At 39.2% G+C, this 17404-nt stretch overlaps 2 protein-coding genes across 7 annotated transcripts in view; one reads left to right on the top strand and one right to left on the bottom strand.

The window, feature by feature from the left end:
- The window catches only part of LOC144035080 (N-lysine methyltransferase KMT5A-A-like), an 11405-nt gene extending 6856 nt beyond the window's left edge, over nucleotides 1-4549 (bottom strand). For 3 of the 5 annotated variants that reach the window (XR_013288366.1, XR_013288367.1, XM_077544469.1), the window contains exons 1-4: nucleotides 2058-4549; nucleotides 1804-1966; nucleotides 1340-1402; nucleotides 200-258 (exon numbers count right to left, since the gene is read on the bottom strand). Coding sequence is in view for 2 of the 5 variants with exons in the window: in XM_077544469.1 (XP_077400595.1) it covers nucleotides 204-258; nucleotides 1340-1402; nucleotides 1804-1966; nucleotides 2058-2175 (399 nt within the window). In the remaining 3 variants the exon portion in view is untranslated. The remainder of the gene's footprint in view (nucleotides 1-199; nucleotides 259-1339; nucleotides 1403-1803; nucleotides 1967-2057) is intronic. The other 2 variants (XR_013288368.1, XM_077544471.1) reach the window with 2 other exon arrangements.
- Nucleotides 1-17404, top strand: part of chst11 (carbohydrate (chondroitin 4) sulfotransferase 11) — a 62157-nt gene that overhangs the window by 16180 nt on the left and 28573 nt on the right. The gene's annotated exons all lie outside the window — the stretch shown is intronic.

Here is a 17404-nt window from a genome sequence, read left to right as displayed (position 1 = left end):
CGATGCGCAATTAAGGCAGTCTCTGATTGGTCAAAGTCAGACTAAAGTATACAATACAATATTCATTTGTTGCATGTCTTTGCAACAGACATATTGCATGAGCCATTCGTGCGACAAGATCTTTTTTTTATATATTGTGCAACGTCTTGCTTCTGAAAAACGTATTTCAACATCAACATTCAAAAAGAAATCTAGTCACCTGGTCAACTTGGTCTGTGACAGCTACTGTATGTCTTCAGGTTGTGCGTCAGTTGAAACCTGGTACACAAAGAGAAAAATACATATAAAATTAAATTCTTAGTAACACGACTGACTGTACCTGTGCATTTACACAGTTACAGTACATACAGAACAATGAATAGGTTAAAGTAATGTGAATGCAAACTCATTTTATTTGCCATTACAAAAATAAATAAATAAATCTGTCTGCACTACAGGTTTGTGTAAATTGGTGACGTCTATTTTTCACAATGACACAAAAATAAGAAAATACACAGTCCTCAGAGTGTCCATACCTGACCAGAGTATGAATTGTGAGGACTGTATGTGTAACTCCAAGCCCTCAAAACGTATTTTAAACTCACAGTGTATAAATACACTGTCCTCAGAGTGTCAGTTATTCACAACTACGACATTGTGAGGACTGTGTATCTTGCGAGGGCTGCACAGTATTGACAAAACATGCGACATGGGTGTTTTATACAGTGATGGAGATTATTTTGACATTAAACATGGACCGAATATATATATCTTCATAATCTAATTAAAGAAATGCACGTACATGCGGAAAAATAATCATGCTCATTTTGATCTAGTTTTATCCAAATAAGGTTTTTTTTGTTAGTAATGCTCCTCGATACAATTCTCTTGTATGGCGATGCGCAATTAAGGTTGTCTCTGATTGGTCAAAATCAGACTCAAGTAGGGCCTGGCAATAAATCAAATTAATTGAATAAATTAAATTCAAATTGAATAGTTGAAAATTTGCTAAATCGTGAAATGTATTTTGTCTTCTGGATTATTAAAAACTGTTATAATGTTCTGTTACATCCAGATGTTATTGTGAGTTGAAATTTTGCACAAGTGGTGGCAGAATGCTGGATGGTTGGTTTAAAAGACTTTTTATTTAATTTTTTGGCCATATCGCTTAGCCTCAGACTAAAGTATACAAACAATCCAATATCCATTTGTTGCACGTCTTTGCAATGCACATATTGCATGAGCCATTCGTGCGCCAAGATATTTTCCACATATTGTGCAGCCCTAGTATCTCCACCCTCCACTAATGTCTTGCTTCTGAAAACTGATTTCAACAACATTCAAAAAGAAATCTAGTCACCTGGTCAACTTTGGCGCAGTCTGTGATAGCGGTGTCTTCATCAGGTTGTGCTTCAGTGGAAACCTGGGGTAGATGAATAGAAAAATACCAATACAATTAAATTCTTACTAAGACTAGACTGCTATACTGTAATTTCATGTAATCATGAATGTGCGACCAGTAATTCTAGTATGTCACATGTATGAAACAATATCCAAATGTCATGATAAGCAATCACGATATGATAATCAACATGATATTGTGAGGTTAGCGATACTCACGATAACTGTAAAAGTAAAATAAAAAAATAAGTCACAATATTGTAAAAAAATGAAATAAAAACAAAAAAAATTATATTGAGAAAAGAATGTACTTTTGCTTTTGAGTTATAATTAATCTTTTATGTTTTGTCAAACCTTGCACGATAACCCCCCCACCCCCAAAAAAAACAAAATTAAGTGTGACAACACACCATATAAACATACCATAGTGTTTTTCCATTGTAGTGAAATTCAAACATGAAAACCTTCTGGGCATCATGATACACTCTCAGCCTGTTTTCACGTTCCTGTTTGCTTATAACTTCTCCTCGATATTCAGTAGGAAAGACTCCCTTCTGAAAGGAGCAGGAACTGAACACTCCTCGACCTTACAAAGAAAAAGGGATACAACAGAAATATTTCATTATAACAGTAATGAAAACTAGGCCCATACTAAAGAATCTTTTACCAATACTCACCTTTGAATGAATTAATATATTTTATGGTGAAGCCATCCTTGTCTTTACCTAAGGATGAAAAATATGCTACCTCTTCTTTGGGTTTAACTTTTGCCCTCTGTGGCCTCATGACTGACATATCTCACTGAAGATAATGATCTAAAGCTATAGAAAAAAATGAGTTTCAATCAGTTTGATAGGTAACTTGGTGCAGATGTTTTGAAGTTGACTTTCTGTGGACCATAATATCCTGTGCAGTGTGCAGTAAATGTGCCAACGAAAATAAAATAGTGGATAGCACAGCTCTGCTAAATATTTGCATAAATTAAATGTAATGAACACTAACAGACTTTACTGAAATATTTCTATTTAAAGAACAAATTTAAGTAAACACAAATGCAGCAATTTACCAATACTTCATTTATACTGTACTGGTAATACTAAACCATTGTATATTTTCACATCACAAACCAGCCTATCAAACCAGCCTGTTATTGCTTTCCTCTTAAAAATTTCAATTAGCATTTATCTTACTCAACAGACGGTTAGCTCTGCTATGCTAACTGAGCTAACCGTCGCTAACAAAAGCGTAGCAATTCTAAATAATTAGCTGCAACCATCATAATCAACAGATGGTTAGGTATGCTAACGTTAGCTTAGCTGCACTTACACTGGACTTGCATTATAAATCATTTTCAGCAATGTACACAAGCGACCAACATTAAAATAAACAAGTTTCTGGAGGAAAAATTCGAGCTTCAAACCTACCTCATTAGCACAGCTACACTGCCATCACGTCTCGTGAAGTAATTAGAGCCGGGGGCGGTTCTCTATCGGGGCTGCTAGATGACGTCACTTCCGTACTCCGGGCAATATAATAAATCACATTTAAATCAACAAATTGGTTCAGTGTTGGATTATGAACTTTGTTGATAAGAGTGGCTATTGTTCTATGATTTACAGTGTCAATTAAAAAAAAAAAATAGATCACATTTAAAATTAACCCGAAAGGCTCATATACTAAATTAATTACCACAGACGAAAACAAAGGATATTATTGCTAGAATTATAGATAATTTTGTAATCGTTTAATGTGATTTCAGTTTGCTTTTTTAAAAAGTTTTTTTTTTTTTTTTCATTAACGAAAATGTTTTTTTGCTTTAGTAAATAAAATAACCTTGCTGCTGTCACACAGTTGCTGTCCGAGGATGTTTTGGTACTATACTTTAGTAATGGACGCATGTGTTTTTTGGCAAAATTGTGAGCGAGCCCAGTAACTTGGCTTAGAAGCAACCCTGCAAATGAATGGTCACATGATGCTTTACTGTTGGCATGAAGCAGGACTGATGGTAGCGCTCATCTTTTCTTCTCCAGACAAGCATTTTTCCGGATGCCCCAAACAGTTGGAAAGGGGGTTAATCAGAGAAAATAACTGTAACTCTTTTTTCCTTATTTTGGTCTGTGTTTATGGAATCCCTTTTTCACTGGTCACACCAGGCCATCCTCCAAAAGTCTTACTCCCTCACCATGAGTGTAGATGGACTCATACCTGCTTACTGCCATTCCTGAGCAAGCTCTACACTGGTGGTGATGTCCTTATCCCTGCAGCTGAATCAACTTTGGGAGATAGTCCTGGCTTTTGCTGGATTTTCTTGGGTGCCCTGAAGCCTTCTTCACTTAAAGTTTGTAAGGTCACTAAAGGAAATTACTTTAATTTTCATGGCAAATAGGGACTTTGCAATTCATCTAATCACTATAACATTCTGGAGTACATGTACATGCAAATTGCCATCATAAAAAAACAATAATAAGTCAGCACTGCAGATTCTTAGAAAATCAATGTCATTCTCAAAACATTTGGCCGCTGGTGTACAGAAAGATGTTATACTGTAAAGGCAGGGTGGGATGTTAAATGATGAATTAATGTACGGCACTGACAGTTTCTCTGTCTCTGCTGTTAACCATTGTACATTTTTAAATAAACAACCACTGAAATAATTAAATACTGAAATATATAATTAAATATCGTAGGGTATTTCATTATTTAATTATTTACTTAGGAAATGGTGGCTGCAAAAAAAAAAAAAAAAGGCTCTGTGTCTACAGACAAACATTCACAATACACAGCATTTTGAGAAAAAACTGAATTATGGAGACGTGCGTAATTGTGAGGACAGGTGATGGTCAGCCAATCAAATGCTGTGAAATATACACTGGTGTGAATTATTCATGAAGTGGTGCATTACAAGGACCTTCCTACAGGGGGCGCCATCAAATACACAAAAATACACAAATTCACGTAATTATGCTTTACAAGGACATTGGCTAAAACTTTGGATTTAAGCCTTCTACAGCCCTAGAAGCACTTCTGCATTGAAATAATTATGAGGACATGGGCTGTGTCCTCATAATTCAAAATGTCCTCGCAGCACGGCATGTATTCAGGTGAAATGTCCTCATAATACACAAAGGCAAACACACACACACACACACACACACACACACACACACACACACACATTGTAATTGGGCCAAAATCACCCCTCAGCCCATCACTCAGCAAAGGCCCAATTATTGGAAGTCTTTAAAAGAGGATCCTGACATACTGCTGTTTTTCTGTATGTGTTGGTAGGTGTGCAGTAGGAGGGGAACGGTTCCGTGCATCACTAGATGCGGCAGTGGGGAGGGGTTAGGGATGAGAATGTAATCACACAGCTCTCATCAATAAATATTGATTTCCTTGTTAGGTCCTCGCCCCAAGAAGTAAGTAAAGGGGTGCGAGTGTCGCCCATTAGCCACATTAGGGCATTAATAACAACCTGGCAGGAGGGTGTGGGCTATTTTTAGCCACTGACGAATGGCGCTAAGGCTCGATCTTACAGTGTTTACCTTTGGAGAGTTTGTGTGTGTGTGTGTGTGCGCGTGTGTGTGTGTGTTATGTGCAGAATTGCTCTGCATGTCTTCAAAGGAGAAGAGTGTACAGTGAAACCTTTACACAAACGCATTGGCCCCGACCGAGGTCATACAGTTTGGAATTCCGTCAACGCTTTTGGGAAAATGACTGCCCCAGTTGAAACGTCGTCACCGGAGATGCACGCTAGCTTGAAAGGAATAATATTGCTCACACGATGAGCTTTTTTTTGTGCGTCAACAAGTACATGCTTAAAGTGATTTGATTCTAATTTACACTGTGCGAAAGAAAGTTTTCCTTTGTGTGTTTTTTTCCCCCTTCTGGGATTTGCTTTATTTTTTCTGAAAAAGTTGTTTTCTATCACAGGGATAATCTTGTACAGAAATAATAGAATAGAAAATATATATTTTTCTTAACTGAATATGTGGAAGTGGAAATATGTCCCTTTTGTCAAATGTACTGTATATAAACATAATCTTTGATGAATTAACATTTTAAATGGATTTTCTCTCATTAAAAATTGTACAGTTGAGCCAAGGTGACCTCTGCAAAATACTTAAAGCACTTACCTGGAGTCAAAAGTTTCCAATATGTCAATATTTTGGGAATTAAACTTGGGGTCGCTTTTTGAAATATAGTCGCTAGAAGTGTTGAGAAAAGTCACTAAAGGCACCAACCAAATCTCTTAACACCATTTGTGAAGTAAACTAGCTCCTTTACTGTATGTTCACAGCCATGTTGTCAGCGGGTTACAATCACCCAGCCTAATATTTTTTTTGGGGGGGGGGGGGGGGGGGTTTACTCCAGTAACAATGGTTAACTTTTTTTTTACGCATTCAATTATGAATATTAAAATGCCACTTAAAAATGGCTGCGTAGTTAATACAGGTTTTATGATGGTGAGGTCGCCCAACAATACTGCAAAGTAGGTTCGACTACTGCTTCCAAAGAGTGCCACTGCAAGTGTTGTGTGTTGACAGCGTGTGTCCTCGGCCGCCAGATGTTGACAGCATGCTGGAAGAGAAGTGAATCATAGCTTTAATTAAGACAACGAGCGCCAGGTCACATCTCATTAAACGTCTGCCAGAGGAGCATTCAAACTACGCTAGCTAGCTAGCTACTGGGAGGTGTAACAGAGCTGGAACCGACTTTCCACTCCTCCTTGTCCCCATTCCTCTCTCTCTCTCTCTTTTTCTCTGTCTCTCACGCTATCTCTCTCTCTTTTTCTCTGTCTCTCACGCTATCTCTCTTTCACGCTGTCTCTCTCTCTCACTCTCTCTCTATCTCTCTCTCGCTCACTCACTCTCTCTCTTTCACGCTATCTCTCTCTCTGGCACAATTTCTCTCTCTCTCACTCACTCACTCTCTCTCACTCTGTCTCTCTCTCACACTATCTTGCTTTCTCTCTCTCTCACACACACTATCTCTCTCTCTCTCTCTCTTTCACGCTCTCTCTCTCTCATGCTACCTCTCTCACTCTCTCTCACTCTCTCTCTCTCTCTCTTTTTCTCTGTCTCTCACGCTATCTCTCTTTTTCTCTTTCTTTCACGCTATCTCTCACTCTCTCTCTCTCTCACTCTCTCTCTATTTCTCTCTCTCTCTCTCTTTCACACTATCTCTCTCTCTCTGGCACTATTTCTCTCTCTCACTCACTCACTCTCACACTGTCTCTCTCTCTCTCTCTCATGCTATCTTGCTTTCTCTCTCTCTCTCTCACACACTATCTCTCTCTCTCTCTTTCACGCTCTCTCTCATGCTATCTCTCTCTCTCTTTCACACTCTCTCTCTCTCATGCTATCGCTCTCTCTGTCACTCACTCTCTCTCTCACACTATCTCTCTCTCTCACTCGCTCACTCTCTCTCTCACACTGTCTCTCTCTCTCTCACACTATCTCTCTTTTTCTCTCTCTCTCTCTTTCACGCTCTCTCTCTCTCATGCTATCTCTCTCTCTCTCACACACACTATCTCTCACACTATCTCTCTCTCTCTCTCTCATTCGCTCGCTCTCTCTCTCTCTCTCTCTCTCACTCTCTGTCTCTGTCTCTGTCTCTGTCTCTTAATGTGGACTTTTTGCAACTAAGACCAACAACTACTAGACCCTTAGATACTCTTTATACAGTAACTGATAAATGCCACCAGGCTTTGGTATTCAAGGCAGTGGAATGCTGAGGGTTTGTGTTTTGCAATTACCTTTTTTTTCTGTCGCAATTTCCACTTCAGTTTACCCACTACGTTTTTGCAACATTCAATGTTAAACGTCATGTGGCAACTTTCACGTATGCAAAAAGTTATGTGACGATATCCTTTTTGCCTGATGTATGCATGCATGATGTAGAAAAAGCTTTCACATGACCTTTTTAAACGACAACAAAACTTAGCAGACTTAGACAAAACTTATACATGTCTGCTATGTTAATGTCAACACACAATGTGCAACGCCACAGACAGGCTAACAAATAGCATAGCGGCATTTTAAGCAATAGATATTTCAACGCAAACAGTGTCGCAACACATGTAGACAGACAATATAACACTACTCACAGGCATCTATTCTTCTGTGTTCTGAGAATATTACTGCAGCTAATGGAGCAGTTGGGAGTGTCTCTTAAATCTGTATGTCTGAACGTACTGCCCCCTGGGGGTCAAGGAGCGCAATATGCAGCTGGAACAAATCAATGGCATTCCCAATTTCACATTCATTTCAATAGGTGAAATGTTCACGGAGTGCTAATGAGTTATGGATCTCATTGGTGGAAACTCCAGCTCACCTGCGACCCTAGTGAGGAAACGTAGTATATTGGCAAACCGTGAAGCATTTCCATCGAGTATAGCTCAACCCCACACACAGGTTTTATGTCTTAAGCCAGACCTGGATGCAAATTTCACAAGCGATGATATTTTCCGTTTTAAGTATCTCATAATGTGACAAATGAGATTTTATTGCGCAATTTAACAACGTTGGAAAATTCTTCTCATGGTTAGCACTCGTGGATTAAATGTCCTCAACCCCAAATACTTAAATAAATCTTCCCCTTTCCTCTTTCTCTATACATGTACCGTTCCTATTATGGCCATCTGTCCAGTGGTTTCTTTTTTTTCCGAGTACGTTTCCAGCGCGGTTGACTGGTTTGGGCGGTGGATCGTCGGGTGCCGCCACTATCCTCCCTGCAGATTCAGTGCCGCAGTCGGGCCCAGCTGGACACTTCAACGTCCTCCAAAAGAGGTCAGAGCGGACATGTTGGCAAGAGACGAGCAGGCAAACTTTTAGGATTGACTCAGCAAGTAGTGGGTACACACTAACACAGTGCTGTACTATAAGGCCCTAATAAAGTGGAGCCATTTACTGTACATTGAATAAATTAGTTGCTTTTAGATGGGATGACAAGATTGGAATTAGGTCCTCATAATATCATTCATAAAATAGTTTGGTGTCCAAAAATAGCCTTTTTAAATGTTCTACTTTAATATTGTATACATGATATGACACCTTGAGAGACACTGATTTTATTTTACTTTTAGCAAAAGGTCTCTGAGGTTTTTCTGTCAAAATAATAATAATAATAATAATAATAAAAGGATGAGACTTCAATTTCTAATTGTCTGGGTGAAATCACTTTTGGGTGGGCGGTTCCGCCTCATGCAAATGCCGAGTAAGACTTTTGTTACCATGACAACTATGACCGAGCTAGGCCAATTTGTCAACTTGACCAAGTCATTATATTTAGTTGGGCTGCGGCTATTGAAAGCATTTGGAATCAAGGATTGTACTGATTGAACAATCAAGTAATCAGATCCAATTGGACTGCATTTATAATGACGTGAATGTGAGGGGCAGCTATTACATTTGTTCACTTGACGTCGCCGTCCTCATGCTTTACCTTAGTATTTGATCATGCATGGCTTTAGAGCTTTAGAGTTGGCTGTCTGTCAAATGGTCAACCCGTTAGGGTGTTGCAACTTGTAACCAGTATGAATGTGCCAACACAAATACCCCCACCCTGACATCAACAGAAGCTCAGGTAAAACTTTTTAACCGATGCTAATCTGTAACAACGCTGCAGCTCTGATTACCTGTTGGTTTGCAGGTGTGTTTCATTTCTCTTTCTTTTTTTTCTTTTCTAAAAGCTCAGCATTGTTCATTGTCATCATCATTGCTCTTTTTAAATTTTAAATTTTACATTTTTTAGATTTTATTTTTTATTTTTATTGTTTATGTGGGTGAATATGTGCATGTGCGTGTGTATGTGTCTATCTGTGTGCGTGCATGTGAGTGCGTACTCATTAGTCCACCTAAAACCTATTAAAAATCCCATGCCGTTCACCTAAACCGAATACTTCAGAATCCAGCTAGAGTCGTGAGGTTGTCAGGAGACCCGAGGAAGGATCAAAGAAAAGAAAGGAAAGTGAAATCCAGCACTGACCAGACATTAATTACCTAGTGTGTTTCCATTACCCTCAGTTTCGCGCAAAAGACAAGCTGGTAATGGAAAAATATGATTTTCTAAAAAAATTGCTAAAACATTTCTACGCTCTCATGAGGTGGTCTATGAGACGTGTCGAAACGTATTCGTATACGTATTCCCTGTTGTTATGTCACCCCCCCCGGTCACGGAGGAAAGGAAGTAGGAAGTACGGGGCCACTCGCTTCCGTGTCGGACCTGTACTTCCTGAGGGGACGAGTCGTTTTAAGCACAAAACGATTTAGCTATACAGCCCAGTCCGCCGTTCCATAAATGTGAAATGGCCGTTCCCCCCGAGCAATGAACAATTGAGCGACATACTACGCACGTCGTCGTTGAAATCTGTCTGCACCATAACAAATGCTCGAACCGCCCGATCACGGCAGAGAGATGTTTTTTTTTACAGATGGGACATTACGAGATGAAACGCTCTTCAAGTCGAAATTGTACTTTATCGAAATACTGTAGTACAATATCGCCTTTATTTTTGCGAAAAACTGTCATGGAAATGCAGCTTAATGATGCTTCCATGTAGTTGCTTGAAAATACCGGAATCTTTGGCCGGTCTAGCTGGGAGAAACTCGTTTGTTATGTAAATTTGCCAAATTGTGATGGGACAATTTGCAAAATTCCGAACGCTTTGTTTACAGACATATGTCGAGAAAGAGGCAGATAACATCAGGTTGACGTTGTTGTGTAATTCCACACTTGACGGGTGGGTAGGCACTCCAAAGACACAACTATTTGTAAAGAACCATAATTAAAAAGTCCATTTTCCTTGACCAATTGATGGACCCAATTGTGAAAGAGGAATGAACAAAATCCTCATTCATCTGTCCTGTCACCTTTTTAAATGTCACAAATATAATACAGTGTATTGCAGTAGCTCTTGAATAATCTAACCGGCCGGCTGATTGCGGCTGTCAGTCTCATCGGTTTGAGACGGTTATTGCTGCCTGTCGCCTGTTACACTTTTGTGCCACGACGAGAACATTGTTTCCTATTCTGCAGTGTCTTTCCTCTTTTCACTGTAGACTGATGAATGCGACGGAAACAATTGCTAGCGGCTCGTAGTCCTCCCACCGTTTGCTGTGCAGATAAAGATTTCTCAGGCTGCTCACACTCGAGGCTGGGTGTCCAAGTGATGTCTATACCATGGGGAAAAAAAAGTGTTTCTGATGTACAAATGTCTTGAAGTGGATATTACATCTTTCCTGTAATCACTCACTTCTTAGCTTTGGCGCCTTAGCCAGGCAGCCCCCCCCCCCAAGAGGGTCTCATCCGTCATTCTCCATCTGAGAGGGCCCATCTGTCTTCTTGTATACTTGCATTTTTATAAACTACACAGGCAGGATGTTCACCTGCTTCTAGAAATATTTATTACAGCTAACGTGGGAGCAAAGGAAGAATTATGGTGTTGGGGGGTGGGGATGGGATACTCGAAGCTTCAACACGTCCCTCCTCCTCCTCGGGCTGTTATCATCTAATTTTTCCTGCTGGGTGGGGTTGCCATGGCGATGGCAGGACAGACTACAATGGGAACAGACGTCCTAGGTGTCAATCTGGTGTCGGGATTGGGAAAGGGCCAATGTTTTCCTTTGTCAATGCCAGTTTCACATTGAGCAGAATTGTGTCTAAGGAAGACATAGTCATAATAATCTATGACTTGGTCTGGACTGTGTGGAATTGTGCACTACTTTGCTGCAACCAACAGGGGCGCTGTTGATTCCGTCTAGTCAGGGCCGTATATAGAGGGAGTCAAGCCAACTGAAACCACGGACTCCATGTTGCTACCCTCGGCGTGCGAATGGATTGACTATAGTAGATGCCATTTTGTCACACATAGATTACTCTGGCGTCAACAGGTTTCCCCACGGTGCGAAAGTGTAGCTGGTGTGTATCGCTCCAATTCAAATACCGCCCTCCTCCAACGCAGCTGTGGCGCCCGCGTGCAAAGCTATCTCCTGCACCATTTTCTACGCATTAAACACATTCCGAATGCTCAAAAGGCGCGTTGCTTTTAATGTGGGAGAAATGGAGCGTCGTCTCAGCGTGAGCGACAAGCCGGCGGTATCAGTTTGAAGTCGCCGTTGACCCACTTACTTCTTTATAGGCCTTCAACTGGCGCTGATTACCTGCTCAACAGCCGCTTGGGGGGGCCTCGTTGGACACGTTTCATTTCCGCCCACTGATCAGTGTTCTGCTTGTTGTCATTATTTCCTTGCGTGTCCTAAGGTGGACACATTTATATAAAGTAGTGCTGGTGGTTCCATTCCATTTGCCGATTGTTGAGCGCAACCCAACACCAACTGCAACTGGTTGTGTTTTCAAAAGGATGGATGGAACTTCTTATTCTCTCCACCTTGCTGCAACCGACCCTCCCTTTGACACTTTTGTTGCCGTAAATAAATCCTATAAATGTGTCTGTCACCATCTAAATTGCGATGACTCGGACACATGTTCGCCGCCTCGGATCGATCACCACACGTTTTCTTGCCAAGTCCTGGTGGTCAGCCGACTGAAAGACAGGAGGCAGCCACTGGGCAGATCCAGAAGCCCCCGTGCTGCCTTTCTTAACATCTACAATCTCGCTCACAAACACTACAGCGCAGGCACTCCAGACCTATAATTTCCACCGCTGTCTATTTTAGGAGGCTGGAAAAAAACACAGACACACTATAATTTAACTGTGCATAAACGTTGAGCTGCAGCAGCCAGCGCGAACGGTATCTGAATGACACAACGACTGACTAGACGGGGAGAAAACTGTGAAATAAATGTCCTTCGTGATATGTTCTGATAAATGTACGAACTAAACCGAAAGTGAAAAGATATGGTGAAAATGACACCATTTACTAGAACAGATGAAAAGGCTCATCAATCACATGGAAGCTTTTATTTCGCCATGCAGTTGTGGTGTGGATGAGATCCCCCCCCCAAAAAACTGAGGGGTGTGTTTAAACTTGTATTCCACTTACATACAAAGCATTACCAAGAAACCGACAGTTAAGCAAATTAAACAAAATCATACTTTTTTTTTTGCGTAGTTGATCATTCATTAGTGTGACATGTATGTCTGTGTGTGTTGCGAACATAATGGGTAAAATTTTATTAAAAAAAAGAAAAGAAAAGTAAAACATAAGAAAATCATGAAACATTTAATTGGGAATGAAAAAGTCAACTCTGAGTAGCTACTTTTAATTCTGCCAAGCCAAAATCGTGTGAGTTGCAGGGTGACTTAAGGGTCAACGCAGCTCTTTTCACAAAGTCTTCCTTCTACAGTTATCGTCCTGCTGTTGCATCATACAGAACCCGAGTTCGTCTTTAGCTGCCGCATGCTACGAATGCAAACCGCTGATCGCTATGCAGAGCAGCAGCATAATTCCAAGTGTAATGAAAGGGGCAACGGGAATGTCAAGTTTAAAAAGGCAATGACTTCTTTCCATTTGCGGCATACGTAATCAGTTTCCCGAAATGTGAAACTGGGAATAATGGAGTTTACAACAGGCACTTAGCACATGAGAGGGAACACTGCCCGATAAGCAACCTATTAAAGGAATTGCCTTCCCGTGTTATAATGTTAACGAACGAACATATTCGCACTATGATGTTTAAATCCAGCAGGAAAACCAATTTACTGCGCAACCCAATTACACTTAAACCCGTGGACGTTATTTTGTTTTGATTAAATTCTTGTCATTTTGTCCAAAATCTGGATTTTCCCTTGAAGTGTGATAACTATTTTTTTTTCACTTCCAACCGCTCAAAATGGTCACTGGCATCAGACCTATCTATACGTATATAGTTTTTATTTTATTTTATTTTTTTAATGCCCCCTATAGACAACAATAGCATTATTATGCTAACAGCAAAATGAACTATGCTGTGTATATATATATATATATATATATATATATATATATATATATATATATATATATTGAATATTTCATATGACATATTTAGAGGCTTGAATAAGTCCATAAGTCATAACAATATAATTTTTTATGCATGCCCAGTTTTTACACAAATGGCAGTTTTCTGAATAGCACGAAATTCTTGTCATTTTGTCCGAAGTCAGGCTTTTCCTTTGAAGTGTGATAACTCAGTCATTTATGAATATTTTTTTTCACTTTAAAGTAAAACGTGTTGACATAGATTACTCTAGAGCCACACGCGCTTTAATGGATACATTTGTTACATCAGGTACAACTTTAACTTACTATACGTTCAATTAAAGACATTATATTTATGTCACTCACCACGCTAATTAGAGTAGTCGGTTTCCTTCTCGCTCCAGAAGTGTGGTTGTTTCCCGCGAGCGTCATATTTGTTGACAACGAGCGGCTTGAGTATTTTCGGTGGGTTACACGCCAGAAGCAAGGGAACATCCAAAGCTTGCAGGACTCCGGCCCTCGGGGATCGAGTTTGCCTACCACTGGCCTATCCCATAACGGCGCACAATGCCGTAAATGCCACATTCACGCTGCGTCCGTCTGCGAAAATACTAAAACAAAAACAACTCGTCCTATGCAGACTGCGGTTTGCGCTAGACATCCAAACCAAAATAGGTCCAATTGTGTTAGTTATCAAAATAAACAAAGTCGCAAATAAATGCGTGCACAATTATCACATCAACTTGCTGACTTGACTTTGGCTATTCATCTTCAAGTGGCTTTCATCCAGTCTAGTCTCTGAGAGGTTATTTGGGATGTAAAAGCTGATTTTTTGTGCTAAAATAAGAACTTTGATCTCGCCGGAGGAGCTCATGCATTTTGCATGAGTTCGGGTTTGTTTATGCAACATTTCCCCATTTGATTCCTACAAAATGGCCTGTGATCACACAGTCACTTACAAGCTGACGAGGCTCCCGCTATATATAGCTCAAACATTGTTATGAGCCCAATATTATAGCAACAGATACAGTGCAAATATTTGTTACGTACAGACTTTCTTTTTCTTTTTTTAGAATAAGCATTATAGGATATTAATGGATGGGAACTTTCAAGTTAATTTTAAGATCTAAGATTGTTTTTAACATTCACCAAACTGTACACTTTGTTTTTTTATGTACACAAAAAAGGGCCCTAATTATATAGCAGAGCTCAAACTAGAACTTTAAAGAGACTATCAAAAAGTTTCAGTTTTATAATAAGGGTGAACTGACCCTTTTAAAGCGGGCAAAATAAAGTTCAGTGTGGATTTGGCCCAGCCGCAGCGGAATGAACCGGCTGCTCGCTGTTGCGTAGCTGTTGCCTTTTCAATTTACCTTGGAAGTGTAGCTTGCGCTTTGGAATCGAACGATGTCTGGTTGACCCTTCGATCACATTCAAGGACTTCTTCTCCATTTGAAGAACGCTTTTTCTTTTTACGGCTGAGTGTGTGTTTCTGTAAAATCAATGGCATTCCTTCGCGTACCCACTGCATTGACATACTGGTATGTCCACAGCTATCTTCTTGGTGGAAGTATTGATACCCCCCCCCCCCCCCCACTCCAAACCCTCCCATTTAATCTACACAAATAATGAAGTATTATTATCTCATTCACTGCCATTGACGCCTATAAACGTCAAAAATTCATTTGAACTATTTCTATTAGTTTAACATTTTTTTCCACTTTTGTTAACAAGAGTATGAAAATCTTTTTTTTTTTTTAAAGAAAATATTATTAAAAATTTGGGGTGTCAGGCGATTACATTTTTTTATAAAAAACAAAACAAAAACGTTTATAGCCGTCAATGGCAGTGAATGAATAAAAAAAAAAGACAAGATTATTAAAAATTTGGGGCGACAGGCAATAATTTTTTTTTTTTATAATTAATCGCATGACTTCACTAGTTAACTCACGATTTATCACAAATTTTATATCTGTTCAAATGTACAATAAAAAAATCTAGGTTTTCATACTCTTGTTAACAAAAGTGGGAAAAAATGTTAAACTAATATAAATAGTTCAAATTAATTTTTGATGTTTATAGCCGTCAATGGCAGTGAATGAATTAAAAAAAAAAACAAGATTATTAAAAATTTGGGGCGACAGGCAATTAATTTTTTTATTGCAATTAATCGCATGACTTAACTAGTTAACTCACGATTAATCACACATTTTATATCTATTCTAAATGTACAATATTTTTTTTCCTAGGTTTTCATACTTTTGTTAACAAATGTGGGAAAAAAATGTTAAACTAATATGAATAGTTCAAATGAATTTTTGACGTCTATAGCCGTCAATGGCAGCGAATGAGTTAAAGGCGATGCTGAGGATAATGTTTCAATTGAAGGGTATTGTTTACCTTGGTTTTTTTTTCTCATGCTGATTTTTTTTTAGATGGACAAAAAGTGTGAAAAGTGGCCGTTTCCACTAATATAAAAGATTGATGGGTTAAATCAGTAGCACAGTAAGTCAAAGCCCGCTGTACTGATCCACAGGGACACATCTTAAAGCTCCCTCCATTTGACTGTGTTGGTAAAAAAAATACTCTGTCTTTATTATATTCTCTGCTGGGTCTCTGTGGACTCTGCCTTTGTGGTTAATCTAAATCAATCTTTTCTACCCTTTCACCACCATGTTTTTTTTTTTTTTGCTGCTGGATTGCAAAGCCCTTTCGCTTTTTTTCCCTCTCCACCTCTAAATGTAGTCCCTGAGGCCAGCTGCGCCTCATGAGGTTTGTCTGAACTCCTCCTCCTCCTGTCAAAGACCCTTTTATCACATGCACGGGCCACACCCCAAAGAATGGTGGGATACAAGCGATAGAAAACAAGTGTGTGTTAAAAAGCCATCTCGTAAACATTACGCAGTTATTACAATTTTTAAAAAAGTATTCTGAAATGTCAGAAAAACTCTAGAAAGATCACTTTTTTTTCCAGAGAGAGGAATAGAAGGGTCTAGATATACTGTATATGGTGCAAGTGCAGTCTAATTGTGTGCATGGGTGGGGTTTTCTTTCTGTTGGTATTTTCGTAGACGGGTGCATCTAGAAAGGGGCAATTGCGACATTGTGTGCCATAATGGGATGGAATATAGCCGAAGCCCAGCCAATTATAGTGCGCTCAATCATGTGACCTAAAATTTCTAAATTTAGTGTCGCGCCATCGCTGTCAAGAAGCACAGCAGGTTTCAATCAAATGAAAATCTGCTTGGTTCGAATTTTCACTTTTTCTTTTTGGGCTGATTTGGCATGGAACGCCACCTGTATCGTTCAACATCTCATCATAGGTGCAAATCTTGTTTGTCATATTGTTTATTAAAATAAAATAAATTCTCGTAAACATGATTAGGCACAATTGTTTCTTAGATTGTACCGTATTACATTTTTAGACTTAAACTCATTTGTTCCCAAAAATGTATAAAAACGTACTATTTTAAATGTTTTAAGTGTCCCAAAGACGTATTTATACGTTTTTGTACCTTTTTTTTTTTTTTTTGAAATTTTTTTTTATGTTAGAGCATGCAGAACTGCAAAGAACGGGTGAAGAAATTGTAGTTATTACACGAACGGCCAGCAGGTGGCAGCAGAGCAAAATATGTCAACCAGGGCCATGTTGAAAAACCCCTCAATTACTCGCAATTCTAAATAGATTTGTGAATAATGATGAAACTTAGCTGATTCCTGAAAAACGGAAACAGATAGAAATATGCTTTTTTTTTCTTATGAAAAAAGAGACTTTAATGTTTCTTTTGCTAGGTTCGATGTTTTCATAGCAATAGAACACAATATTGTCAAATGAGTTAAAAATAGTCCAATCATTTCAGTTTCCTTAAAATAAACATACTTATCTTTATATATATATATATTTTTTTTAAAGAGTGGATTGTAGGTACAGTCCTCAGGTGACATGCCAAGTGTGAGAGACTGTCTGAAATACTGCTGGTTTTGTAGCCTTGCACGGCTCTGACTCACTCGCACACACATGCGCACGTGCACACTCACACACACTCACACACACTCTTACTTTGTCAGAATGTCATCAGATATTTTACACCCTGCCTTTA

Source organism: Vanacampus margaritifer, chromosome 15, assembly GCF_051991255.1.
Source record: "Vanacampus margaritifer isolate UIUO_Vmar chromosome 15, RoL_Vmar_1.0, whole genome shotgun sequence".
In the NCBI taxonomy this organism is placed as follows: domain Eukaryota; kingdom Metazoa; phylum Chordata; class Actinopteri; order Syngnathiformes; family Syngnathidae; genus Vanacampus; species Vanacampus margaritifer.
The sequence above is the reverse complement of the archived record's forward strand: the minus strand, read 5'-3'. Positions and strand labels throughout refer to the sequence as shown.